This window comes from Castor canadensis, chromosome 13 (assembly GCF_047511655.1).
Source record: "Castor canadensis chromosome 13, mCasCan1.hap1v2, whole genome shotgun sequence".
NCBI classification, from domain to species: Eukaryota; Metazoa; Chordata; class Mammalia; order Rodentia; family Castoridae; genus Castor; species Castor canadensis.
The window spans coordinates 111,458,261-111,485,813 of record NC_133398.1 but is presented as its reverse complement, the minus strand read 5'-3'; the positions used below and the strand labels follow the sequence as shown (position 1 = coordinate 111,485,813).

At 38.4% G+C, this 27,553-nt stretch overlaps 1 protein-coding gene across 1 annotated transcript; it reads right to left on the bottom strand.

The window, feature by feature from the left end:
- Nucleotides 1-287: 287 nt before the first annotated feature.
- On the bottom strand, nucleotides 288-26,845 carry LOC141415708 (estrogen-related receptor gamma-like). The gene is made up of 2 exons (XM_074052671.1): nucleotides 26,401-26,845; nucleotides 288-477 (listed from the first exon to the last, which is right to left on the bottom strand). The coding sequence occupies exons 1-2, from the start codon at nucleotides 26,801-26,803 to the stop codon at nucleotides 308-310; spliced, it is 573 nt and encodes a 190-aa protein (XP_073908772.1). The 5' UTR covers nucleotides 26,804-26,845; the 3' UTR covers nucleotides 288-307.
- Nucleotides 26,846-27,553: the final 708 nt, after the last annotated feature.

Here is a 27,553-nt window from a genome sequence, read left to right as displayed (position 1 = left end):
AAAAAACAAAACAAAAGAAGATCTCTCTGCGATAACAGTAATGAGAAGAAAAGCAAAAACATAATGCCAGCAAACATTTGGTTTGTCTTCACCTTTTCCCTTCTGCAAATTGTAAAGATCAAAATATCAGGACTGTCACATATACCTGGTGCCTTCAGCTGCATGAAAGATGTGTCCTACCTTGTCCCTTCTGGTTGACGTCGAGCAGTTAGCCACGAGGTATCAGAATGCTAGGGTGTCTGCCATCAGGTGCAGTATACTTACAGCAGTAAGTATACCATCTCTTTCTTTTTTCTCTAAAATTGGTTTAATTCCCAGTTCTTCCAAAACCCCGTGGCCCTCCCCAACAAAGTGCCTTACCTTCTTTCAGCATGCCCACTTTTAGACACTTCATAAAGTGACAAGCCTGGCAGGATTTACATCTGCGCTTTGTGATTTCACATTCGTTCATGGCAGGGCAGCTGTACTCTATATTACCTAAAACACAGAGGGTGAAGAAAGCTGTTAGACTTGCAGGTCCCGGGAAATGTTAGCATCCCAAAGAAAACATCAACTCTGTTACTCCTGCCTCCCCCACCCCAAGTCACACAGATTCATCAGGAATGTAAAACATGTCACAAAGCTGATACTATGCTAAAGTCACAGAAGATGCATTGAAAAATGAGAAGAAATATGGAGAAGGTCTTTAAAAAATTAAGTTTAGATTAGGCTTTTATGATCATATCTACTTTGAAATTTCTTTTGGATTCTAAGATTCTAGAAAACAGTTACTCTGCATGGGCAGAAAAAGCAAAGGGTCAGTAAACCAAATCCACCCATGCATGACTTTTCAAGTAAATTATGTTCATAAAAATACAAACATAGAAAGTGGATTCTTGTATTGTTCATCCTGGATTTCTTGTGGAGACACTGAACGACATAAACTTCATGGTGAGAAATGACCACGACCAGCAGGCTAATGCGGGCCTTTGAGGTAGGCACCTCCAGGACAGGGATAGGAATGCTAACTGCAAGGCTTCCAAAGCCTTACAGCACAATTCCACACTCAGTAAATGCTTCTTGGTGACAATGGTGATGATGATGATGGTAGCCATGGTGATAGAGGTGTTCATCATCATTACTTCCCTCATTGTGTTTGTCACGTTATTTGCATAATTAATTCCAAACACTCAAGGTCCATGAAAATGTTATAAAGAAGAACAAACTACTATGAAATTAGTTTTTGTTTGTTTGTTTTTGCAGTACTGGTACTGAGGTTTGAATTCATGGCTTCAGCCTTACTAAGCAGTTATTTTACCACTTCAGCTACACCTCCAGTCCTTTTTGCTCCAGTTGTTTTGGAGATGGGGTCTCACTTTTTGCCATGACTGGCCTGGACTGAGATCCTTTTATTTATACTTCTTCCTGTTGCTATGATGACAGGGGAGCCATCACGCCCAGCTTTTTTCCAATGTGGTGTGGGACCCATGAGCTTTTTTGGCCGAATTGGCCTCCAACAGTGATCCTCCTGATCTCGGCCTCCCAAGTAGTGAAGCCACATCTTTAAAATGATACACATGAAGCAGAAGATGCAAACTTTAAATTCTTCTCAATTAGAGACAATTCAAGTGTGTGGGCTGTTCTGTGGGTTGCCTACAAATCGGCAAAGAAGCTGCCTTTAAAATAAAGCCTCTCTCCCCTCTCAGCTGGGTTGTATAGTGCTGGAAGGTCTCCTGCTACTTCCTAACCCTTTCCCCTTGTGATTAAGTGCATTAGTATCTTAATAAAAATGCATTCTGTTTATTGCCCTGCATTCTGTTTATTGTGAAGAGGGAGGTCATCACACCAAATGCATAAATTGCCATCAGAGACGGTCCAAGCATAATTGCAATTTTGCTGCTCCATGTCTGCTATATTGGGGTCCATCCTGAGTCCCCTGAAACACATGCAGATTCTTGTAATTAGCATAGAGGCTGCCTGGGACCACACATTGATGAAACATTTCAGAGTTAATCACACTTTGTAAATACTGATTTATACTGACTACCTTTCTCCAGACTGATGTCTCCTCATTAAATATCACATTAGTCGATCGCAGGATTGTGCAAAGACTCAACTACTCAGCAACTGCTAATTCAACAGGAAGTAATACTAACCACTTAGAACTGCTGAAAATTGGTTAAGTATACATAAGTCAAAATAAGTCTATTACAATTTGAGCTAAACCTATAGAAAGTTAGTCTAAATTAGCATTTTAATTTACAATACATGATAAAAACAACTACTGTTGGTTTTTGTTTGTAGTTTTTTAAGACAGGGTCTCCCTATGAGGCCTAGGCTGGCCTTGAACTCTCTTGTAGTCTAAACTGGCCTCAAACTCACAATCCTCCTGCCTCATCTTACCCAGTGCTGGGATTACAGATGTGCACTACCAGGACTGGCTTAAAGAAACCACTGTTAATAGGAGGTTATATATTAAGAGTGATATTAATTGCATAAACAAAAGTGTTCACCATCACTTATATTTCATTCCTCAGAAATATTAGTAATGGCATACACACAGAAATCCAAGGATAATGTGAAGGAATCAGACTGTGATGAAGGCCGAAGATAAGAGGAGTTTCATCTGAATGTTAGATAAACCCACTCCTCACTGCAGAGTTTCTTGAACCATCCCTGAGATTTTATTTTGCATCAAAAGAGTACTGCTAGCAATTTTCTAAGGGTTAATATTCTACGACTAGATTCTCCCTCTTCATATGACTTATTTTAAAAGAAAACTAAGGTTTTGTTCTCTTAGGAATGATGGGAAAATGATTGGTTAGAAAGACCAGAAGGTAAAAAAAATTCAAATATTTCTTTCCCTTTGGTACTTGAAAAATAGTAGGAAGTAATGCTTGTTCATCTTTCTGTTTTGAGACATGAACACTTGTCTTCCACCTTTAACTCAGTCCTAGATAACCCACTACCACAAACAAATGCAATCATCTTTCTTTTCAAACTAGTTTCTCTCCTCTTTGGAAATTACTTCCTTATCCTTCACATCAAGACACTTCTGACAGGAACATATATCTGGCACTCCTGAGCTCACCTCTGGACGAGGATGGTCACCACCTTGGTGGCTATTGGCCTCCATTCTGCCCCAGTCTAATCCAGGTGAAACACCATGAGCATATTTTCTTTCTGTGACTGTTTTAATCATGGGTCTTCCCTAATATTTAAAGAACTCAATATGAAGCTGTGGGTGTAGCTCAGTGGTAGAATGCTTGTTTAGCCTTTGCCATTACACACACACATTCACACACCAATGGGTCCTATGCCCTCCTGCATTAAGTCTAAAATATTAGGCAAGCAAACAAGATTCTCTCCCAATCTAACTCTCATCATTTTTCCAGCAATATTACAATTTTTGCATCAGATGAGCTTCCTGATGTGGCCAATATGATTTATTCATTTTTTTACTGCCTGCCCTTCAAGACTCTCCTCTGAGAATGATCTATCTCTGCCCCTCTTTTCTTCTTAAAATTATTTCCAAGGCTTTATGTTCGACTCCAATTCTCTTCAAATGTTTTATGAAAACTTCTCAGACTATCCTAGCAGAAAATGATTTCTTGGGACCTATGTCTTTTGAGGCTCTCATCCTACATGGGTAGGTCATATTTGGCTAGATCTTTTCAGGATCTATTACCCATTAGATAGTAGGACACTGGAGGACAAGGACCATTTCTTAGGGAATATAAAAACTTTGGCCAAAAAGCACTGCATAAGTAAAAGAATAGTATTTTCTTGTTATCTCAAGGTCATCATTATTATGAACATCAATTACTGTGCTATGATGTAGTAATGTCTACAGGATCAAGTGAGCTAGATAGTCCTTTAGAAAGCAATATTAAGAACATTAGCATCTTGGGAGTGGTGACACATGCCTGTATTGTAAGCATTTGGGAGATGGATGCAGGGGGTGAAGGTAGGATGTCCCCAAGTTTGAGGCCAGTTTGGAAAACAATAGCAAGACCCTATCTCCAAAATGAAAAAAACAGGAAGGAAGGAAAGAGGGAAGAAAGGAAGGAAGGAAGGAAGGAAGGAAGGAAAGAGGGGAGAGGGAGGGAGGAAACAAAAGAAGAAGGGAGAGAGAGGTGTAGGGAAAGAAGGAAGGAGAAGAAAACTATACTAGGAAAACCATTCCACAAATAATTTTTAAGAGAGTAGAAGGAAATCTATCTTTAATTTTTTCAAAACATTGAAAAGTACCTTTGACTAACAGAAATGTGTAGCAAAAGAAGGAGTGATTAAGAGGAAATTTTTTTAAATGCTAATGGTTCCAGAGAGTAAAGTATATGAAAGGAAAAGAATCTGGAAGAAACTTTAAAGGAAATAAAAATTTGTTATGATATTAATAGAAGAAGAAAAGGAAAAGGAAATATGCAAATACAAACAATACAGACAGATGATACTAAAAGAGTCATGTAATTTTTTGTTGTTTCATACTTGTTATTATTGACAAAATAAGTGCTCTCAGAATTGGATCCACATTGAAGAAAATATTTAGGAATGATTCAATAATAATAGCTAAATCTGCAAATAATTTTTTAAGTATAATTGTGTAAAGATTTTTAAATTTACCCAACAAAACAGAAGAGAAATTGCCAACTTGTCATATAAGAGTTTCACGTTACATATAAAGAATATTCTAGTTTCCTTTCTAATCTGTGCATTGCATAATTCTTCAATGACAAAGAGATATTTGAAGGTAGGAAGAGTTTTAATAATGCCTTAAAATTAATTCTTTTGTTGCTTTTGTTTTGTTTGTTGAGACAGGGACTTACTAGGAAGCCCAGGCTGGCCTGGAATTTACAATCCTCCTGTCTCAGTTTCCCAGTGCTGGGATTTTCATGTGTAGATTACTATAATCAGCTTTTGAAGTGAATTCTTGCTGTCTTATTCTTTGCTGAATCTACTTATCAATGAGCCTGGAATTCTGTACTGTGCCAGATTGGGATAGAAAGGTGGCCATAGTCAAAAGTTATTTCAACAGATAATACAGCTTAGAGTGTGGTGCAATGACTCTGGATGCAGTACAGGTGTGTACCAGCATACACACATTCTCACGCACAGAGATTATGCTTATGAAAGCCACTGAACTGTTCACACAGGGCAACTACTTGAACTGTGCTGTGAAAAAAAGAATAGATGCTGACATTGGAATAAAGGAATCTTTTCAAAGCATAGGAAATACAGTGGCATCTTTATAAAAAAATGTCACTTGTGAAAGAATGGAAAACATAGTGGTCTTGAGTGTTTTCACAAATGATATATTTTGAACTGAAGTGTAGAGACATTGTTTAGGACGAGTCAGGTATTCTTCACCAAAGTTCTCTTTCAATAATGTCATCTTGACACAGGGATGATGACCTTGATTTCACTAAGTAATTCTGCTTCCTATTTTGAAAAACAAATCAACGTTATTTTAAACAACTTGTTTGCTAGAGGGAAGCCTCTCTAATTTCCAAGCCCTCCCATTGAGTTACTTAGTTGATTGTCGTTGGTTATGATTGTCCATCAACAAGTCTTTGATCCATTTTAGAGTCTACAGAGATCCTGCCCTTGAAAAGCCTTTCAGTTGTTTTTCCTATTCAATTAAAAAAATCATCTTGTTCTAAAAACTTGTGCTATCACAAGCACCTGGATCACAATGTTACATCTTCTTTGGTAATGGTTCAAAGATATTACTCCCTCTAGACCACAGCATCTCTATGGGACACTTGTTTTCCTCTGAGTCAACAAAAGTGGAAACTAGACAAAAATGTTTCCAGCAGCAACTATGGACACCTGGACATTCAAGAGGTTGCAGAAGTGATTGTCCATAGGATAGGAGTCTCATTGTACACAGAGTTCTCTGGGATTATAGCTTGCTATTTTTCTGGTACACATTTGTTCAATGGGACTGGGGGCAGAACTGGGCAGCTACTGATGACACAACTGGAATTTTCCAAATTCTGTCAATAGTTGGGGAAGTATGCTCTGCTGCAGAGGGAATGAATCAACATGGAAGCTGTGGGGTTTTAAATCAGGCTGACAAGAATGATAGAGCAATTTATAGTGTCTCCTGGCAGCTTTTCAGAAAGTCCTGGGCCCTGATTACTTATTTCAGAGTCTTTTGTACAATTAGTTTGCAGGCAATATAATTTTCTCACTTACTGCTTAATAGAATCTTGCAGCTAGCCGGTGGGTAGAATAACAGCATGCGTGTAAAACTCCAGCCTGAAGTGACAATAGATAATGTGTATATTCCTTTCAGTCACTTAATGGACTTTTACAGTATGGCAGTGAAAAGGCTGAATAATGTAAACTAGCATGGTGACTCAAAATAAAAATATATGTCAAATCTTTACTCTCAATTCACATCACTCCCACACAACAATGATCCATGTGGATTTACATAGTGCCTCACAGTCATCTTTCTTTTCATACATACAGACTGCATAACTATAAAACTAATTTGAAAGCATCTGTACATTTCCTCCAATTGTTGTAACTTTATTAACAGAACCAAGCGGCTTGAGATGACCCATAGGGTCCTCCAAGTGGGACTTATCTATTGTTTTTCAACATTAAGTGATTTAAAAGTAATGGAATTTGCATTAGCACAGAATTACAGAGCACTGAAAACATGCAAGCAATAATCTGTAGCGGTTTTGTTTTAAAGGACCTAAAATGTAAAAAAGAAAGAAAGCTCTTCATTGTATAGTAGTAAAGACTTTTCCAGTTTTTAAGTGATATGACTTCTCTTTATTGTTTTTAAAACCTTTTGTTTCTAGCCACTCTCTGATCATTCTGCATAAAAGAGGAAAAACTTTCTATAGTTAGCATTATATAACATAAGCTAATAATTTATCATATATCTGTAACTTATAAAATGTCATAATTATATCAAGGCACATATAAGTTAAGAATACATCCAAAGTTAGAAATCAAATTAAGTTCCACTGGGACACTGTACCTGTGCCCAAGGGGTTGTACTAAATACTTTTGATGCTTTCTTTAGAACTACCACTGGAATTTCTTTACAAACTATAAAATGTGTGTGGGTGGGGGGTATTTCTATACTACACCTCACTTTTCCCCAAACATTTTATTGCCCTGCTCATCACAAGCCATGATGTCAATTGAATTTTTGTGTGTACATTGCTAAGTTTTAACTTTACCATCTTCATGGCATGCTGAGGTGTAGGGAGAGGAGTACAGCACTAGGATAACAGTGGAGCTGGCTCTCATCACAGCAATTTCATGCCTAGGGTTGTGCACAAGCCTCATTCTCTTTGCTTCTCTGCTGTTCCTCTAGCCCTGAAAATGAGGTGGGATATCAGCAGAGTAGGTACAAAAAGGGTCTTTTGCTGGATATGATGGTGCCTGCTTGTAATCCTAGCACTTGAGGCCTCATTCAGGAGGATCATGATTTCCAGGCCAGCCTAAGCTATGTAGGAAGTTTGAGGACAGCTTGAGCTGCACAGCAAGACCCTATCTCAAAACAACAACGATGACAATATGATAATAAATATAAATAAATAAAATAGAATGAATTAAAAGATAGAATGAGAAATAAAAAAGGATCTTTTGACCTTTTATTCTTGACCATTTTTAAGGATAAAGTAGCATACAAGAGTCATAAGAGTATACCAGCACACATTACTGATTTTCCAAAGAGAAGGGCAGGCTGAACTCCCCAATAGGAATGGATGATGCTTTGCCTTTAAGGAAAAGAGTCCAGAAAGAAACCTCAAAGCTAGTGGTCTATCAACCCCAAGTAGTGCCCAGTGCCAGGGACCACACACTGCTTCCCTTCTGCAGCCAACTTTATCTGGGCAGGTCACTGAGCCCACAGTGGTGCTGCATTGACTTCACTCCTGTATAATGTATTGGACTGTGGGAAGTGGAGTAGGAGAAGCCTATGAGGACATAAGCACAATTGTACTCAATATTCTGCAGGCCGAGATTGGCACAGCCCCACCACAGAAGAGAGCGAGAAAGCAAGATGCACCTCAGCTGCTTTTCCTAAGTTGTTTAGAAGCAGGAACACAGGTTTCTCTTGTTACAATGTCATGCCTTTCCCAGAGATCTGCTGCTCCACCTCTTTGTTTACCACTGGGTATAAAAGACCTGCTGAAGGAGGATGAGAGGCTTTTGGATGATGGAAGGCTTTTTGATAAAGGAAGGCATTTTGGCTGAAGGGAAATTGCTGGAGGGAGATTGCTGAAGGGGGAAAATGAATTGCTGAAGGGAGGATTGCTGAAGGGAAAAGACTGGCTAAGAAGCTAAAGACAGAACATGGGGCAGTGCAAGTCTGAAGGCAAAGACTTTAAGAAGGATTATGCTAAAGAAAAGATAAGAAAAAACATGGGACAGAGCAAGTCTAAGGAAAGAGGCCTTAAAGAATAGTGAAGCAAGGTTTTAAAGACTTGTAAAGGAATAAGGCCTTAAAGAACAAAGATAGAGAAAAGCAGAGTAAATAGAAGAGACTGATAAGAGATAAGAAGCAATGAGGCTGTTGTGCATCTCCACCTGAGTGCCCAACACACCTGGCCCCAACTTTGTGTCTTTCTGTCTATCCTGTGTCTTTTCTGCATCTCTCATCACCCCCAGTTAGGCCAAGTTAGGTTCAGTAGTAACAGAAGCAAGAAAAAGCTCCATCCATTGGATAAGAAGGGTATGCAGTCCCATTGATTGAATAAAATGCTTAGGAGGGGAAAATGGTTAGGCAGGGAAAATGGTTAGGAGGGGGAAATGGTTAGGAGGGGGAAATGGTTAGGAGGGGGAAATGCTTAGGAGGGGGAAATATTTAGGAGGGGAAAATGGTTAGGAGGGGAAAATGATTAGGAGGGGGAAATGCTTAGGAGGGGGAAATGCTTAGGAGGGGGAAATGCTTAGGAGGGGGAAATGCTTAGGAGGGAAATATTGTTAGGAGGGGGAAATGGTTAGGAGGGGAAAATGGGTAGGAGGGGGAAATGATTGGAGGGGGATGGTTAGGAGGGGAAAATGCTGCAAAGCAGTGCAAACTATTTGGCCTTGACCAGCTTAAACAAGAAGATTCATGTGTCCTGTTTCCCTTCCATTTGTAAGCACAGCCATTCCTTTATTATTTTGATTCTATAGCTATTAACTAAACACTAGGCACTGAGAATGAGTCACCTTAAAGTGAAGGCAGGCAAACTTCTTGTGTGCCCACTGTAGGTCCACAGTCAGTATGGGGGACTGAACTCAGGGCCTAATGCATGCTAGGCAAGGGTTCTACCACTTGCATTACAAGCCCAGCCCTTTTATTTTTATTTTGTTTTTGATATATGGTCTACTATAAACTCTTCTCAGGCTTGATCCATGATCCTCCTACCTCTACATCCAGAGTAGCATGGATTATAAGTATAAACCACCATACCAGCCCATCTTCAGCATTTTTCCTTCCATATGGTTCAGGAAAACATATGAGGAATGAATGAGAGAAGGAAAGGAGAAAAGAGAGAGAAAGGGAGGCAGAAAATGGCAGATGAAGATTCAAATTCCAACTCTGCCATTTTATTAGTTGTGTGCACCTAAATCACTTAGCCTTATTATTCTCTGTTTGCCAAAGCACAAAAGAACAATAATCCTATCTGCTTTATGATTATATAAGAGTTACATGAAATGTCACCTATAGTTTGTTTCCCCTTCAGAGAAATAAGGAGAGAAATATTTTAGAATTTCACTGATTATTATATACCTTGACTCTATGACCTAAATGTGGAGTTTAGAAATGTTATAAAAACAATCTCCCTTAGATTTATGCAAGAATATAATGAATGTGCCACTTGCACAGAGAAGCTGAAAGAAGATTTTGTTTTGTAACAGCTCCAGAGAGAACAGAGCAATGTCTAGAGACACTGAAGAGAGGAGGACTTCTACAACTTGAGAACTTAGTCATCTGTTGAAGTCTCAAATTGTGTGAGAAGTGCATTTCAGACATAGCAACCACATCTTCTCATGAATATTTCCTGTCACTACACCAGAGCTCATACACTACCTATCACTGAGTGTGATCTGATTATAACAGAGAGCAAAGCATTTATAGAATTCAAAGATCTCATCCCAGCCTTATCTCTGGCCATAGTCCCCTAACCCAAGGCTTGCCCCTTGTCTGATGGCTGGAGGTTCCTAGAAAACAGCACTCTCTTTTCTTCTGTGAGTTTATGTGCTCCCACAGTTGTATCCTCATGGGAGCCCCCCCAGGGCCCACAAGACTGAGTTGGGGTCCTTGTCACCACTGCTTCATCTCACATTCATCTTTCAAGTGAGCCCTTCCCTTAGCACCTAACAGCTTCTACACTACATGTGTGTTGAACTGTCCCCTCCTTCCAACCCCATATTCCTTCAGGGCAGAGACTCCATTCAGAATCCTTGTCTACCAGAGTGGTCAGTCAAGTCAACAACCCCCAGGAAGCACTTACTAGCTGTCATGATTTTGTGTGTGTGTGTGTGTGCTTGGCACTAGGATTAAGCACAGGGACTCACAAATGTTAAACAAGTGCTCTAATACTTGAGCCAAAAACCTAACTCTCTTGTTTATTTATTTATTTTTTTTTTGGAAAGAGGGTCTCTATAACTTTGCCTAGGCTGGTCTTGATATTTTGATCCTCTTATCTCTGCTTCCTCAGTAGCTGGGATTACAGATGTGTACCACCTCTCCTGTCTGCATTTTTTTGGGTTTTTTGGTCAAGGAATCACACTAAGTAACTAGGTTGACCTTGAACTCCTGGGTTCAAGTGATCCTCTTGCTTCAGTCTCCCAAGTAGCTTGGACTACATGTACACACTGCACTCAGCCCTGTCAACTTAGTTTTCAGTATTCTATTCTTCATTCATCCACATTAGAGTCTATCCCTAAATTATCCAAAACTGAAATATAAAAATTAGGCAATAAATTATCAGTAAATTTGACAGTAATCCCTACCAATATTATATCATTTTGCATAAGCAACACAGATTTATAAGCTATTTGTCTTAAAGAGATCCTCAATTCCAGTGGCTGTACTGACTTACTTCTGGTCACAAAACCCCTTTACAAGATAACCCAATGCCCATTCCAACACTTTTAGTACCCTGAAAACTTAGACACCCATTCCAGTGGTTTTTAAATGTACCCTGAAAACTTAGACATCAACACCACAGAATCTAATAATACACATTAAGAGTGCCAGATACTCTTTGATGTGCTAAACACATATTAATCCTATTCTGCTGATCGGAGGCTTAAGGAAGAGACTAGATAACACACCCAGCACCACACGGCCAACAAGTGCCAGAGCCAGGATTTGAACCCAGGCAGCCTGAATGAAAGCCTGTGCTCTAATCTTGTAAAAGTAATAACTGAACATGGCTAAGAATAGAAGTACAAAATGAAAATCCCGTCTTGTGAAGGGTTCTTTGTGTAGCTATTGTTGTTGCTACTGTTGCCGGTGGAAAGGAAATGTTGATGCCTGCTCCAGGATCCTAGGAGTGACAGGGCAAGGGTGGAACTTGGCACTGTCTTTGGCTGTTGTCAAACTTATGGTGCAAGGGCAGCTGTGGGATTGCTTTTGGATAATGGAATCTCTCAACACTTCAAAAAGACATCCTTCAACTTGTCTCTGTACCATTATGGTTTGTGACCAGTTTAATTCCACAGAAACCAAACAGAGCATGTCACCAAACAACAGGTGTTGTGTTGTACACAACACATTTAACAATCCCAAAATAATGCTATTGTTTGTGATAGGAAAGAAAGTAATCCATAATCATAAGGGTGTGTTCTGAAATACATTTAAAAGTGAATGATAAAGTGTGTAATAAAAATACACTCATTACAGCTGGGTGTGGTTGTGCATGCCCATAATCCCAGCACTCAGGAGGCTGTGGCAGGAAGATCATGAGTTTCTGGCCAAGCTGTGATACAAAGCAAGACACTGAACAATGAAAACAATGGTGTATATAACTATCTCTCCTCCAGGGCATGCAGAAATTCAGTAGTTTTTTTTTTTTTTTGACGTGATGATAATTATTTGGCAAAGGCAACTCTTCTTCAGGAATGCATTCCGGGTCTGATGTGTGCAGTCACTCATTCACCTGGTTTGGTTTGGTTTTGTTCTCAGTGCTAGGGATGGAATCCAGGGCCTCACACAAGCTAGGCAAGTGCTCTGCCACTGAGCCAACCCCCACTCCCCAGCCATTACCCTGTATCAGGAATTAAGCACAAATATTGAAAAGAAAATCCTTGGGCTCAGGGGCAAAGGCCTAGAAAAGCATGTGAGAGGCTTTGCATTTGATCTCCAACACCAAACAAAACAAAACATCTGAAATCCAGAACATCCCAGGTCCCAAGCACTTAATATAAAAGATATTAAATATATACTTCTCTAGGGAGTCCTGATCTGCTGTGATAGGAAGTCACTGAAAGGCAAGTGGTGGGGAACATAATAATATATTATGAAGTCAAGTCAGGCTCAAAGCCTGGTTCTGCCATTTTCTGTGTGACTCAGAAAGTTCTTACATTTTAATTTTCTTTCTGAATGAAATGGGATGGGTAATAGTTATTGACACCGACAGGGTTGCTTCTGAAATTCAGTAAGATCATGTGCCTGAAGTGTGCTATTAGAATAGCTGGGCATGGTGGCACACACCAGCCCCAGATACTCAGAAGGGTGAGGAAAGAGGGTCACTTGAGCCCCAGAGTTTAAATTCAGCCCTGGCAACATAGTGAGAACTTGTTAAGTTCTTACTTAACAAGACTTCCTAAGTAGTGTAATCTCACACTTGTAATCTTAGTTACTCAGAGGCAGAGATTGGGAGGATCATAGTTGGAAACCAGCCCAGATAAAAGGCTCACAAGACCCCATCTCAACTAATAACAAATCTGGGTACGGCCACATGTCCTGTTATCCCAGCTAGGCAGGAAGCATAAATCAGGAAGATTATGATCCAGGACTTCCTGAGCATCAAACAAGACCCCATTTTAAAAATAACTAAAGTAGAAAGGGCTGACAGTGTTGCTTAAGTGGTAGCGTACCTGCTTAGTAAGTGCAAGGTGCTGAGTTCAAGCCCCATACCACAAAATTAAAAAGTGTGTAGTGCCTTCCAGCCAGTGAGCCACAGTTATAGGCTAGCCTACAGATCAGTAGCAGAGCACTTGCCCACCATGCTCGAAGCCCGGGGTTCCATCTCCATGACCACAAAACAAATTTGAGAAGAGTTGTGTTAGTGCTCACCATGGAAGTGAGGAAATGCCTAGTAGAGAATTTTTCCTAGTTAGATGTCTGAATCAAAAGGCAGTTTGTGAAGAGGCACAAGCAAACAAAGCAACAAAAGAACTCCACATAAATCTCATCATGAAAAGAAGACTTCCCAGAAGAATGATTACCCCAAGAGTTGGGGAACTCAGGCAGAGCTGCCCAGAGGAAGAGAAGAACCAGAGTCTCTCAAGTAGAGCTTATGCCTGACATTGATCCATTGTGAAATAAAATCTGTGCACCCAGATGCTTGCTATGGTAGAGATTGCAGAAACACTCCTGGCATTTCCTGGTAGAGGAAAAGCAAAAAAATGGATTACAAAGCTGGGTGTGGTATACATCTATAATCTGAGCTACTAAGGCAGTAGAGACAGGAAGATCATGAGTTAGAGGCCAGCACAAGCAAAGTTAGTGAGACCCTTTCTCAAAAACAGTATACAAGCAAAAGGGCTAGAGGTGTTCCTTAAGTGGTAGAGTGCTTGCCTAGCATGAAAAGCCCTGGGTTCAATCCTAAGTTAAAAAAAAGAAAGGAAAGTACATATACTGGGGAAAGTAGCAGATGCTTCAGCCTAGTCATCTCTGGTCTATGCCACTGGACAGAAGGGTATAAGGACAAAAACACTTTTCAATCTCTTGCACATTATTTATATTCTTGTTTATAACTTCTAAGGTAGTTTCCCACAAGTTAGGTACAAAAATTTAAAAATTAGCTCTTTGTAAATTGGCAATATCTGAAAAGAACAAATGGAAGAAAATAGGCACAGTGGTACACACCTGTAGTCTTAGCAACTCAGGAGGCAGAGGCAGGAAGACTGCCGAGCTAGGAGCTTAAGACCAACCCAAGCAATGTAGTGGGACTCCATCTCAAAATAGATCAAAACAAATGGAAGAACTGATGAGTTGAGAGTTGACACTTTAAGTACCTGCAAAATTTGTTATCATTATCCACATAAAATGGAGTCTGGAATCAGGGGGAGACTGAGGATGGTCCAAAAGTAAGGCAGTACCTTGGGAGTAGGAAAGATGTCTCAAGGTAAAAGGAACAAGATACTGGGCTAGAGTCATTCCTTTGAAGATTCTTGTTTTTATTTTTGATCTTCCCATCTAAATAGTGTGCACAAGAAAACTTATCAGAATGTAGATTTGAGACATGCTATCAGATTCTCTGTGAAGGTCTCCGCAAGACCTAAGGTCTACATTCTAAATTCATCAAGAATTCCTTGATCTAAATTCACTTGTTCTCATTCTAGTCTTACTCAGAAATGCCTTTAAAAAGCACATAAAATATGCTTATATTCTTACATTTGCCAAAATAAAACCAGATTTGAATCCAAAGACTATATAACATTAAAAAAATAAGAATGAAAACTTTTTTCCCACCTTCTGACTAATATTTATCATAAAGGAATCAATTCTGAGTCACCCTCTGTTGTGGTATAAATGTTCATGCAAGTGGCATTGATCCTCACATCAAAACAGGCGGAGAAGCCAGCTTCCCTCCTGAAACTGAGAGGTAGAGAATCTGGAAATGTGATGAGTAGTGGGCATGGAGACACCTTTTTAGGACCAGAGTAAAACTGTCAACCAAAGAAGTGGGTGGGGAAAAGAGTGACAGTAAAGAAAATCTAGGGAACACATAGAAAATGGATTGGTGGCTCTGCAGAGCTGAGCCCTCAGGCTTGCCACTTAGGGCATCTCTGAAAGTGAATTGTAAACCATTAGGTATTTTTAAGAATTAGGTTTGACTGTCTCCTTCCTAAAATCCCTTAATATTATCTAATGATAACTTTGTATTGTTCCTAATTCCCAATTTTTTATTTTATTTTAACAACTTAATGGAAAAATTTGTCCTTGGACTACAATCTTTTAAGAAAAATGAACTCTAAAATTATTCAAAGCTTAAAGGCTTTTAAAATACACAAGGCAGAGTAATGTGTGGGTTTGGAGCACAGGTGTGGGTTCAGATTTTCTGAGACCCAATTAATTGCTGCTGAGATGATTTTCTCTAAACACCTCAAGCTCAACATCTAGAAAAGAAAATAATTATAGTCTCACTTATTACATTGGAATGATGAACGAATTAAGCAAGAGTATAAAGTACTTAGAACGATGTGTGGAACATTGTAAAAAACTAATATGTTCAGTATTATTATTACAAATTAAAAAATTCTTCATGGATAACTGGTATTAAGGCATCATACTGAACTTATAAGACTAAAAAAAACTGCATACATTGCCCACTTATAGTTATTACATATGGATAAGTCTAAAGAGCTAAAACATTAAAACTAAATTTTGGGCATAACTAAATCTCTCAAAAATGTTTGAATGTTTACCTGACAGTGTATGAAAAAAATGGAGCACATGCACTCTGATAGCGAGAATGAAAAATGGCAGAGGGGCTATGGAAAATAGTATAGAAGTTCCTCAAAAAATTTAAAAAGAATTACCATATGAGGCAGCAATCTGACTTCTTGTTATATAACCTAAAGAAATTAAAATGGGATCTTCAACTGTCTGTACATTCACACTCATTGCAGCAAGCATTGCTTCTTTCAGCCAAGAGGAGACTGCAACCTAAATTTCCACTGAGAGGTGAATGGATAAAGAAAATGTGTTATGTGCATACAATGGAATATTATCCAGTTTTTTAAAAAAATCCGAATAAACAACAACATGGATGAACTTGAGGACATTAGGCTTAGTGAAATAAGATGGGGGCTGTCAGAGTAGCTCAAATGGTAGAGCGCCTGATTAGCAAGTGCAATGCCCTGAGTTCAACCCCAGTACTTCCAAAAAAGAAAAAAAGATTATTTGGAAAAATGAGACCTGTTGAAACTGTTCCAGGAATGGGGAGGGGGAGGATAAAGGAGAATGATGGAGGTGGGTGAACCCAATTTGACAGATTTTGTAAATGTCTCAGTGTACTCCCAGCATAACAATAATAAAATAATATGATAATAAAACAAATACATGATAACTTAGCACATGCAAAAAAAGAAACAAAAGTAACATACACATACACACGTACCCAAAAAAATGGGACTCAGGGTTTGAATTAGTGGTAGAACATGTACGTAGCATTTACATGCCCCTAGATTCCATTTCCAGCACAGAAAGAGGAAGGAAGGGAGGGAGGGAGGAATGAAGGAAGGGAGGGAGGGAGGGAGGAAGGAAGGAAGGAAGGAAAAAAGGAAGGGAAGGAGGAAACAAAGGAAAAAACAAATTCCTTATGGTTCTCTTGGTTCTGTTTATATGACCTATCTGGAGGAGTTAAATTACAGATACAGAAAGTAGAATTACCATGTCTTGTCAGCTGACAAGGGCTGAGGGCAGGGAGAAAAGAGCCGTTTGATGAATGTAGAGTTTTGGGTTTGTAAGATGAAGTTCTGTGGCATGACATGAATATAGTTAATATTAACAGTCTATTTACTATAAATGGTTAAGATGTTAAATATTATGTTATATGTTTTTATCACAATTAAAAAAGGAAAAAACGTGTACTGGGGGCATGGATCAAGCGGTAGAGTCCTTGCTCAGCAAATGCTAGAACCCTAGTTTAATCCCCAGTACTGATTAAAAAAAGAAGAAAAGCACTATACATAATTTCCGTTAAATGTAAACTTGCTGGAGTTCAGTGTGTGCTCAGTGGCAGAGCATGAGGTCAACAAGTGTAAGGCCCTTGCTTCAATCCCCAGCATCAAATCAATAAATAAGTTTATATTTACTTTCAACTATAAATGTTATAATTCCTTACCAGTATCTCTCACCTATGTTTACTTTTATGTGAAACTTTTAAACTTCTGTAAGTGAACTCCAATGACTAGGTCTTAATACTGTTGAAATCCATTTTCAAAAACATCAAAAGAAAGTGAATTAATGCAGTTTATAACAAGAGAATTAATGCACTTTGTAATCCGTAAGATATTATGTAAGTTTCTCAAGTAGTCTATCAGAAAACAGAGTCACTGCCCTGGACTTTACCACATCAAGGAAAATTTCCCACTCTGCCACTCCTCATAAAGCACCTCGGTTTACTTATTTATTTATGCATTTATTTATGTATTTTGTGGTGCTGGGGATCATTTCCAAGGCCTTATATAATATAGACAAATGTTGTACCACTGAGCTACACCCCTAGCCCTACAGTTTGATTTTTAACAAATGTGCTCCCTTTCTTCTGAATTTGGCAAATCATATTAACCCCTATATCCTTATAATTAATTGCAAAATAAAACCCTTACCCATACCAATACAAACTTCTGACAATGGAACTCTTATAATTATTTTTGTTTTGTTTTTCCACCATTAGGGTGAACATTCTGACCATATATTCTAAATGGATTTAGCCATAACTAATTCTGAGCTCACTGGAGAAAGAGTATTATTATATAATTAAATAAAAACATGCATTTTGGAAAATGTAAAGCATATAGTTGCATTCCCATTATTTTGTCCTCGATCACTGAATGAAAGAAAGCTATCACATTGGTTAATGGTGGTACTGATACATTTGTTTGAGTTTATCATATAATCTAAGAATTGCCTCTAGCCTCTTCATCAAAACCAATAGTCATCAGATAATACTAATTACGGGTAGCATTTCCTCAGGGAAAAGCCCAGTGAACAGTAGGCAAAGAATCAGCCACACACCACTTCCTAAGTCCATTCACAAGTGTCACAATCCACTCTGCAAAATAGACAGGAAAATCAGAGGAATTTTTGTAGAAATTAAAACTGATCTGTGAAATCTTTCTCAATAACACAAATTTCCTTCTGAAGAGTTGGAGAGCTGCTGGATTTGGCAGGCTGTAGATTGGGGCGGGCTAAGGTAAGAGAATCACTAACCAAATCCTTGGAAGAAATGGAAAGGCAAAGATTTCCTTTCCATAAGAGAGTAACTAATCAGAGTACATTATATGCTAATAAAAAGAGAAAATGAAAGCAACTGAATCGGAAATAAGGAAGCTTAAGTGGCCCAGGCCTGTGAGGATGAGGGGGGTTACCACCTGGGACCAGAGAAGGCACCAGGTCACATGCCAGCTTTATCCACCATCAGCACCTGTGAGGAGCTGCCTTCCCTCCCACCAAGCTGCCATTTCTGAAGACACTGGCTCAGCCCATGGGAATTGATTGTAATTTTTGAGTGGAGAGTGTTTTATTAATGATAAAAGTTTACAAAAATAAGGAAAAATTTGCAATCTTATTAAGTATGTACATACAAAGATAATTTATTCCAAAAGAACATCCTTATTTTTTCTGGATTCTACAATGCAGGTCATATCACAGTAGTTATTGGAGAAAATGCTTGGATGACATATATTAGAACTTCAGTTAAATTAGGAAGATAGAATTAAGTTTTAAAAATTAATAAAAAAGTTTATCCTTTTATTAATTATTAACATTATGAACTGTTGATATTGCTTCTACAAGACTTTTTTAAATTCTTTTGTTGTTGTTGCACTGGTGATAGAACCCAGGGCCATGCCAGGAAACTACTCCACCACTGAGCTATATATACCCTCAGCCCCCAAGATGGCTTTTTAAAAATAAATAAAGTAAATGTAATGTAATATTGCCAGAGGAACATTAGAACTATACTATCCCTTCTTCCCAACCACCATCAAGTAACATAATAGCAGGAGAGAGTCTCAACCACTTTGCCAGTTCAGTGCTAAGAAAGTTAATTTTGTTTACCTAATTTGACAGTGAGCAATAGGTGGCCATTTAATTCGGTATTAAAAGTCTCGCTGCAAATTCATTTCCTCTGAATATCATTGCCACATACCCCTTACATAGGGTATGTTTTTATCCTGCAACACACTGGAAAATAAACCCTACAAGTCAAAACTGTAAATGATGTGCCAATTCGAAGTGACTTTAAAAACACAGTAACATAATACAATATATTTAAGAAACATGTAAATGACACTAGAGATTCTGGAGCTTGCATACTTGAATTCCTAACAGCTGAAGGACAGAAAAATATATAGTGAGGATTGTTAAATTTTCTTCTATTTTTCTCTCCTTTTGAAAAAATTTATTTTCCTTTCCTAGATCAAAGATCAATCATATCACCATCATGCTTGCAATCCCAGCATTCAGGAGGCTGAGGCAGGAGGATCTCCTGTTGAAGACCAACCTGGAGTACTAAACCACACCCTCTCTCAAAATAAAACAAACAAAAATGGATTGACCATGTAATTTAATCTTTAAAAATAATCACTCTGATTTTATATAATCCAGAAATTCAACTTCTACAAATGATCTTGAACCCCAAGCTCAGAGTGATTTCAGATTTTTAAACAGCCTTATAAACAAAACAACAAATATGAAACAGAAGACATATGGCCTTCAGATCCTAAAGTATTTAATATCCTAAGATATTTAAATTCAATTTACTATCTGGTCCTTTACTTGAAAGAGTCTGCTGACTAGCAGTTTTTCAATAACCGAAGAAGTATGACAACTTAGGCCAATTCCTAGAGTCAAAGAAAACATCAAATAGTTTCACAAAGTAATGCTAAAAGAAATAAAATTGTAAATTACACTGTTTTAGGACGTCCATTCAAGTAAAACTGAAGAATAGTCATATCTGCCAATAATAACTTGGCAACATTAAAGCAACTCAAAAAAATTCAAATCAAATTAGCATTAAGTACAGAAAAAGTGGAAAAGTTAATTAAACTTACAACAAAAACAAGTTCTGAGTTACAATTCAGACAACTGAATTATAGACAACATTTTAAAATATTATTTTATATTTAATACTGCATTCAAACTGGTAATCACTGGAATTCAACAAGTCAACTTAGACATTTCCATATTATTTTGGGTTTTAATTTTAGAACATATTAGAGTTTTAAAGCTGATATTTACTATAAACTGGGATAATTATTTTCTCTAAATACTACTTGAGTAGAAAATATCTTGCTATTTTCCTTTGGAAGGTTCATATGCTCTACAGACACTGAAATTGTAAGTTCTTATTTCCTCCACTGCTGCAAATATTCTAAGACTGAAATAACACATGATGGCAAAAAAAAAAGCTACACCCAGGAGAGATGATCCAGACTACATGGCCTGTTCAGAAAAGAGTCAGGGCACTCACATTGTAGAAAAGCAGCTGGCAGCATCAGATCCAAGGGCCAGGTGCCCGTGTGTCTTTAACACATTGCTTGTGGGCAAGTGACTCCTCTTGAATGCTCCATGTTGAAGAGGAGACTTAGGCTTTAGCAATGGCACCGATTCCCTAACAATGAAAACCTCTGTCTGTATGCCTGGGCTATTAGAAGGCATCTACAGTATAAGGGGCCCATTTAAGGTGCTAAGGCGACAAACAACAGCCATCCCTTTGTACTGTATGCTCTCAAATACCTGTGACCCTCAAATTCCTGCCTAAAGCAGCACAGACCGATTTCAGGGCTGAGAAGGCCTCTCCCCCCGGTCCAGCTTCTGGAACTAACACTAAACTGCAAAGCTGGTGTGTATGTTATAAGACCCGTGTGTGGTCAAGAAGTTTGGAAGGGGTTGTTGAGCCTTGAACAAGATGACAGGGGTTTCAACCTATGGACAGAACAAGAAGGAGGCAGAGAGGAGTAGGGAGAGAAAGGGGGTGAGCTGCAGGTTAGGGATGAACTTTCCTTATATTCTGCTGCTTTTGACAAAAAGGTCATAGGAGTCTACAACTGAAAAATGCAAAACAGACCTCCCACTCACTGAAGAGAGAATAGAGACACATTTTACACAGCAGTTTATCTTGTTGTCTAACCTTCACCTATTTACGTATATGGGATGTGAGTGCTCACAGTACCCAGCTTCCACAAAGTTCAAAGTGCAATTTGTTCCCACAATGTTTATTCCTGCAACTCACAGTACTTCCTCAGCTCCTCAGTCCCACATATTGAACTTATGTGTTTGTGCCATGTATGTGTGTGTTTTATTTTCATTTTGATTTTTTTTGTTTGCTTGTGTTGGTTGGCTGCTTTTTGAGACAAGAGTCTCCCTACGTAGCCCAGACTTGGCCTCTAATTCCTGATCCTTCTGCCTCTGTCTGACAAGCATCTGGAATTACAGGAGTATGCCGCTGCATCCAGTTAACCGTTGATGTTTCATGCAAGTTCCAAGATTTAAGTGTCTTTTTTTATTTGCCCAGTTTTTCTCATCTGTATGCATAGGAAAAATTAATCAATCACTTTAAAAGAGCAACACTGGGGAGAAGTGGCTATTTGGACAAAGTTTATTTATAGCTAAAGGTGGGCAGCTGTGAGTTAAGGAAGTTTGCATACATTTCTCTCTAATTTAGCACTAGGACAACTCTTTGTGCTAGGATAGTTAAACAATCCAGAGCATGGTATTCCCATCATATTCCTGGCAGGAACCAAAGTTAATAATCTATTGAACACTTACTGTGGTCGGTCACTTTAACATACTCTCTCATTTAATCTTTGCCTCCTGGAAACAGAGCTGCAGCAAGGCACAGGTCCCACAGCTGGTAAGTGGCCAAGACTTGGGTCTGATTTTATATGACTCCATGAAGCAAATATCTTTTTTAAAAATCCCATATTTTAATTAGTTTTTTCTTTCCTTTTTTAATTTTTCTGTAGTGCTGGGGATTGAACCCAGGGCCATGCACATACTAGGCAAGCACTCTGCCATTGAGATATACCCCCGCTCCAAATCTTCTGTTTTTATATTTATAATTTCCTCTTTTTAAATATGGGAGAAAGGAATTCTTTATCTCTAGCACTAGCATGGCCAGTTGGCATAGTTATGTCACCTACACAATAAAAAATATATGTAAATCATTTTTCATAAGATTATATACCAATACAAGCTTTAAGGAAACTTATGGTGACACAAGTGTGAGGCAGGAGGATGGTTTGAGCTCATGAGTTCATGACTACCCTGGGCCACGAACTTATAGCAAGACCCAGGCCCCAAAAAAGTTTTAGGAAACTAATGTTTGGAGTATTAGATAAAGAAATACATATGTTTGGATATAAAGTTTTTTTTTTTTTCCTTTTCCTGCCTCCTTACCAAGAGTGTAGGGAAAATTCTTAAAAAGGTCTAAAATAAGTCCTCATTCATTTATGAATTGATGCCAGAACTGGAATAATAATAATGGTGTCACCCACCTCCCAAATTAGCATGACTACAAAATGACAGTAAAATGATTGCTGCTGTTATAGTCCTTCAGGTGATAGGTTTGGATCATTAAAGTTTTCCAAAAGGTGTTTTAGAGGGATCCAGTGTAGCTCAGTGGTAGAGCACACACACAAGGCCCTAGATTCGATCTTCAGCACTAAAAATAGATAAATAAATAAAGTGTTTTGATTAAGAAAAATACTCAAGAAACAAAAACCTTGAATTACAATGTTTAACATTTTTTAGTTTGAAGATATAAATTGACTTTTTTTCGATTCTAGAATCAAGCACCACTCCATTCCATAAAATAGAGTCCTTACCCAACCTTTTAAACTTAGCCTTATTACATATTCAACAACCAATTCCCCATGCAAATAATCACAGTAAGAAATAACAATTCTTAAGAGGCACAATTGCTCACAAACACGCCTTTGGCTGCATATGTCCCTTAACCAAGTCAAGGAGAGCAGATCCAGGGCCTGGTGAGGCCCAAGTCACACTTACATAATGTCCTAGCCATTAGGGCTGTGAGAACAGCAAGACTTGTTCTCAAGGGGAGTTACATAATCTCTTCTCACTCCCTGGAGATCTTTAAGGGAGGGGAGGGACAGACCACTACTGTCAAGGGTAATTTGGTTCCTATGCTTCCCAGAGTCGTGAGAACCATGCTATGGCCCCTTCTGCATTGCAGTAAGTGTCTGAGATGGTACAATACATCCAGACTACTTTCAACATTTTTAGAGTTCAATTGCTATCACTATTTGGCCAGAAAAAGGAGGGGCTGTTCCAATCTTCCTTACAATTACAGCCTTAATTATGACATTATACTTTCACAATTTAATCCCTTTACTTGCCTCACTGCCTTTTTGGGACTAAGTAAGAAACACTGTGGGATGCCTGATGATGTAGCTAGCAAGGTAGCCTTACTGAGTGCTGCTCAGCTGCCAGCTACAAGCACAGCCAGGTGGAAAAGTCCAGAGTGCTAATCTGGACAGTGACATCTCTGTCTCCTGCTCAAAATCCTTGAAACTTGCTCTCTCCAATATGGAGAACATCTGAGCGCTATCTATCAATGCCAAAAACCACCCCGTGCTTTCTTCTGCTAAGCTTTTGGTAGCATTTTGGCATCCAAAAGAATAATCACATACAGAACTCCAATTGTTCTATTCCAATTACCACTCAGTAAATAAGTATTGCAGAGCTGTTGATATCTCAGTAGCATGATCTTTTAAAACAACTGTCAGGAATTTTTTTTCACATAGTTGTTCTGTCTCTATAAAATGTACTGAAGACAAAGAGTTTAATTCCCCAACACTCAAAATTTGACATTGCCTCAGGGCAAGAGATAGCTGCAGGAGGAATGTGCCTCAATTCACAACCTTTGGGAACACAGCTTTACTAAGTTGTTGATAAAGTGAAATCCCAGTCAGCACACAGGCTAACTCATAATATATTCTATGAAAATGTTTACAGAGTACATGGAGTGGTTTTCACCTTCAGAATCTCTTGCTTATATCAGTATAATACTTGTTAATTTATCCCAAAATATTTGCTTATCTTACTGTATTTACAGCCAGAGCTGTGTAAAACTTGGATTTCCAAAAGTTACTAACAGTTTAAATTTTATATACTCTGCAACCATAAGGATTATAACATAGTTAAACATTGGCTGGTAAAACCAACCAAAGATTTAAAGAGTCTTTTCATAATCAAGTCTTGCAAAATTTAGTAAATAGGTTGAAGAGGTTTTTCAAATGCCCCAAACTGATACTACACTTTGTATATAGATCACCATTGTTATTTGCTTATTTTATTTACAAGTAATAATTCTGGAGTGCTGAGAATTAAACCCAAGACCTCATAGATGTTAAGCACATATTTAACACTGAGCTACACTCTCAGTTCTTTCAATGATTTTAGATTTCATTTTATCCTTAAGCATTCTGATAAATAGATATCACTGCCTTCAATTTACAGAAGACATTAAAGAAACAAAGATCAAGTGGATGAAAAAATTTTATAAAAAAATTAATGAACTGTGGTAACAATGACCCAGAAAATAGGAAGATATTTAAGGAAATCATCTGTAGTCTACACTAATTTGCCTTCTTCATCTGACACTACAAAAGGCTATGAACTATCCACTCTATTATATAAGTTACATAAGAATTATATATATTTGAAAAACTGTGTACTTCATTACTTTTTTATTTTTCTAGTGCTGGGAATTGAACCCAGGCACACTAAGCATGTGTTGTGTCACTGAGATGCATCCCCAGCCCACAAAACAGTGCACTGTAAGTAAACGCTTTAAATGTTTACTTACACTGGTCAAGGAAGCTGTGTAACAACCAACACAAAAGCAAGGGAGAGGCTGGGGATACAGTTCAGTGGTAGAGCACACAATTAGCAGGAACAAGGCTCTGGGCTTCATCACCACTACCCAACAAAGTAAAACAGAAAAATCTTATTACACAAAGACAGTTACCAAAACCTTCAGCACAATTGGTACAGTTGCATGTGCACATAAAGGGTTCTGAATCATCTTTTGCTAAAATATTTAAAAGGATTAGAGTTTAACAAAGACTACCTGTTTTACACCTTAAAACTCAGAATTATCACACACCACATAAAAATCCAAATAAACTGATTTTAGTTATGTCCAGCAAGAGACATCGCAGGTCAGATGTCAGTGGTAAGCCAGCAACAAGATGAATAGGGCAGTGTTGCTCAGACTTGAGTATTAGAACTAGGTGGAGTGCTTGGTGCAATACACATAGCCAGGATCACCACCTGAGATTCTCACTGAGTTAACCAGAGGTGAGGCCCAGGAATTTTCATTTCTAACAAATTTCCAGGTGATCCTGATACTGCTGCTCTAGCCTTCAAACTTCGATGACACTGGTACACAGATGATGGCACAGTTCAGTGAAGTAGTCAAAAATCCCTACAGGAAGCAGTAAAAACATCCCTCCTTGACCTGGCCATACTTAAGACCAATTAATGAAGAATTTGGAAGCATTAGTCCTGGTATCAGTATTGAAAAAATCTTTTCAGGTAATTTCAATGATCTTATAATCTTGTGAACTATTAATACATGGAAAGAAAGACTTTGTGTCTGATAACTAGTTGTTAAGAAAGTATTATTTTGGAGGGCTGGATGGGAAGGGCAGTGGTAAACTGTGGGATTATTAACAAGTTCAAGGTCCTGGGTTCACTCACTTATTTATACAAAACCATAAGCAGAATCACTGGTGTGCTGTGGATACTCAATAAATGACTTCTTTCCTTCCTCCATGTTCTTCAAAAGTGTTTCACAAGGGAACAAAAAAGGCAAAACCTAATTTTCTGCCAGAACATATATCTAAAATGAACTGACTTCTATATTTGTGGATTGCTAGTTTAAAAGTGCTCATACAAATTTCTATCAAAATTTTCTACATTTTGTTTGGGAAATGATAATGTAGATTTATAAAGGTTTGGGTGGGCATCACTTGTTATGTTGGAGGTATACTCAGCAATTAAATGTAGCTGCATTTGTATCATTTGGAGGGTTTTTTATATAAACTCATTCAAAGATGAGGAAAACATATCCAACCACAGGAAAAGAAAGAGGCTGATACATAATTAAATTAGTCAAGTGCAGTGATTTTCAAAGTGTGGTCCTTGGACCAGTAGAATCAACCATTGCCTGAGAATTTGTTGAAACTATCAATTAATTCTTAGGCCTGTATCCCAGATCTAATCAATCAGAGACTCCAGGAATAAGATCCAGTAAACTTCATTTTAATTAGAATTAATGGACAGGGAGTATCTGGGAGAGAGTTTATCTATAAATCCTCTGCTACCAGTTTTTAATCTATTTCTATTTTCTACTCAAGATAGAATTACTACCGCGAAATGATTTATGAGAATAAAAACTGTGAAAGCAAAATACATCATGAGAGGTTGGAAGGGGGTAGGATATTCCCAGGTCCAACACTAACCTTGAATTGTCCTCTTGAAGAATGCCTTGCAGGCTTCACAGGATGCGACCCCATAGTGGCACCCAGAGGCAATGTCACCACACACTAAACACAGTCTCTTGGGCATCAAGTTGAGCATGTATTCACACTTGGTCTGAGGATCCTCAACTGTGGTACTGGGGCAGTCATCATATAGTTTCCTGACAGGCCCACTGCCTCCCAGGATTGGAGCAGAAGGGTAGAGAGGTGGTGAATCAAGTCTGTTCTGATGGCCATTCATGGTTGAACTGTAGCTCCCACTGGCGTCTGAAGAGCCACCAGGTCTGTGGTGGTTGAAGCTGTCTGTCAGGGAGGCTGGGCTGGAGGGTTCCGTCTTGATGAAGGACGAACAGCTGGAATCAATGTGTTGATCTTTGTTTGACATTCTACAGAGAAGCCTGAGATGGAGGGAGATACAGAGAGAAAGAGAGAGTCAAACATGGAGACCAGCAGAAATAGAAAGGAAGAGGTAGAGAAAAGAAAGGAAAGATGAAAGGAGAAAAAAAAAGAGAGAGAAGAATTTGTATGTTAAAGACATTGCTCTTTGAGAGTGCTTCCTAAGGGCTGAGGACTGTACATCATTCATTCTCCAGTCAATAGCTCTTATTCTACAAGAAGGTAATCAGCATAAGGCCATGACAGGGTTACATCAAAAAGCCCAGACAGGCCAGAAACAAAAGCTCTAATGGGTCCAGTTGCTTTTATTTTACCTTTCTCTTGGAGAACTACTGTCAATAGCTAAATCAACTCTTTAGATTCTAAATTTATCAATAGAAGAGGTGGTGATTTGCAAAGTCTATATCATCTCTAAAATTGTATTTATCCTCACTCCACCTTTCCTGCCACATCCTCAGGCTGCACTCCCTTTATTATGAGCAGAATCAAACTTTATTTTCAAGACTGAACAGATGATCCTCAGCTCTGTAATTACTATTTGCCAGCATGCTTCCATAAGCATAACTGTGTCTTTTATTGATCTAACTAAAACACATAGGAAGTATATCCTCAATCACTTTGTTTCCTTATTTAAATTGCTCCATTTCATAGCCACTTAATAATACACAAAGACATCAAGTATAAAATTCAAGCCAATATTTAAGGATTATTTTCTAGAGTCCACAAAACTTGGTGAATG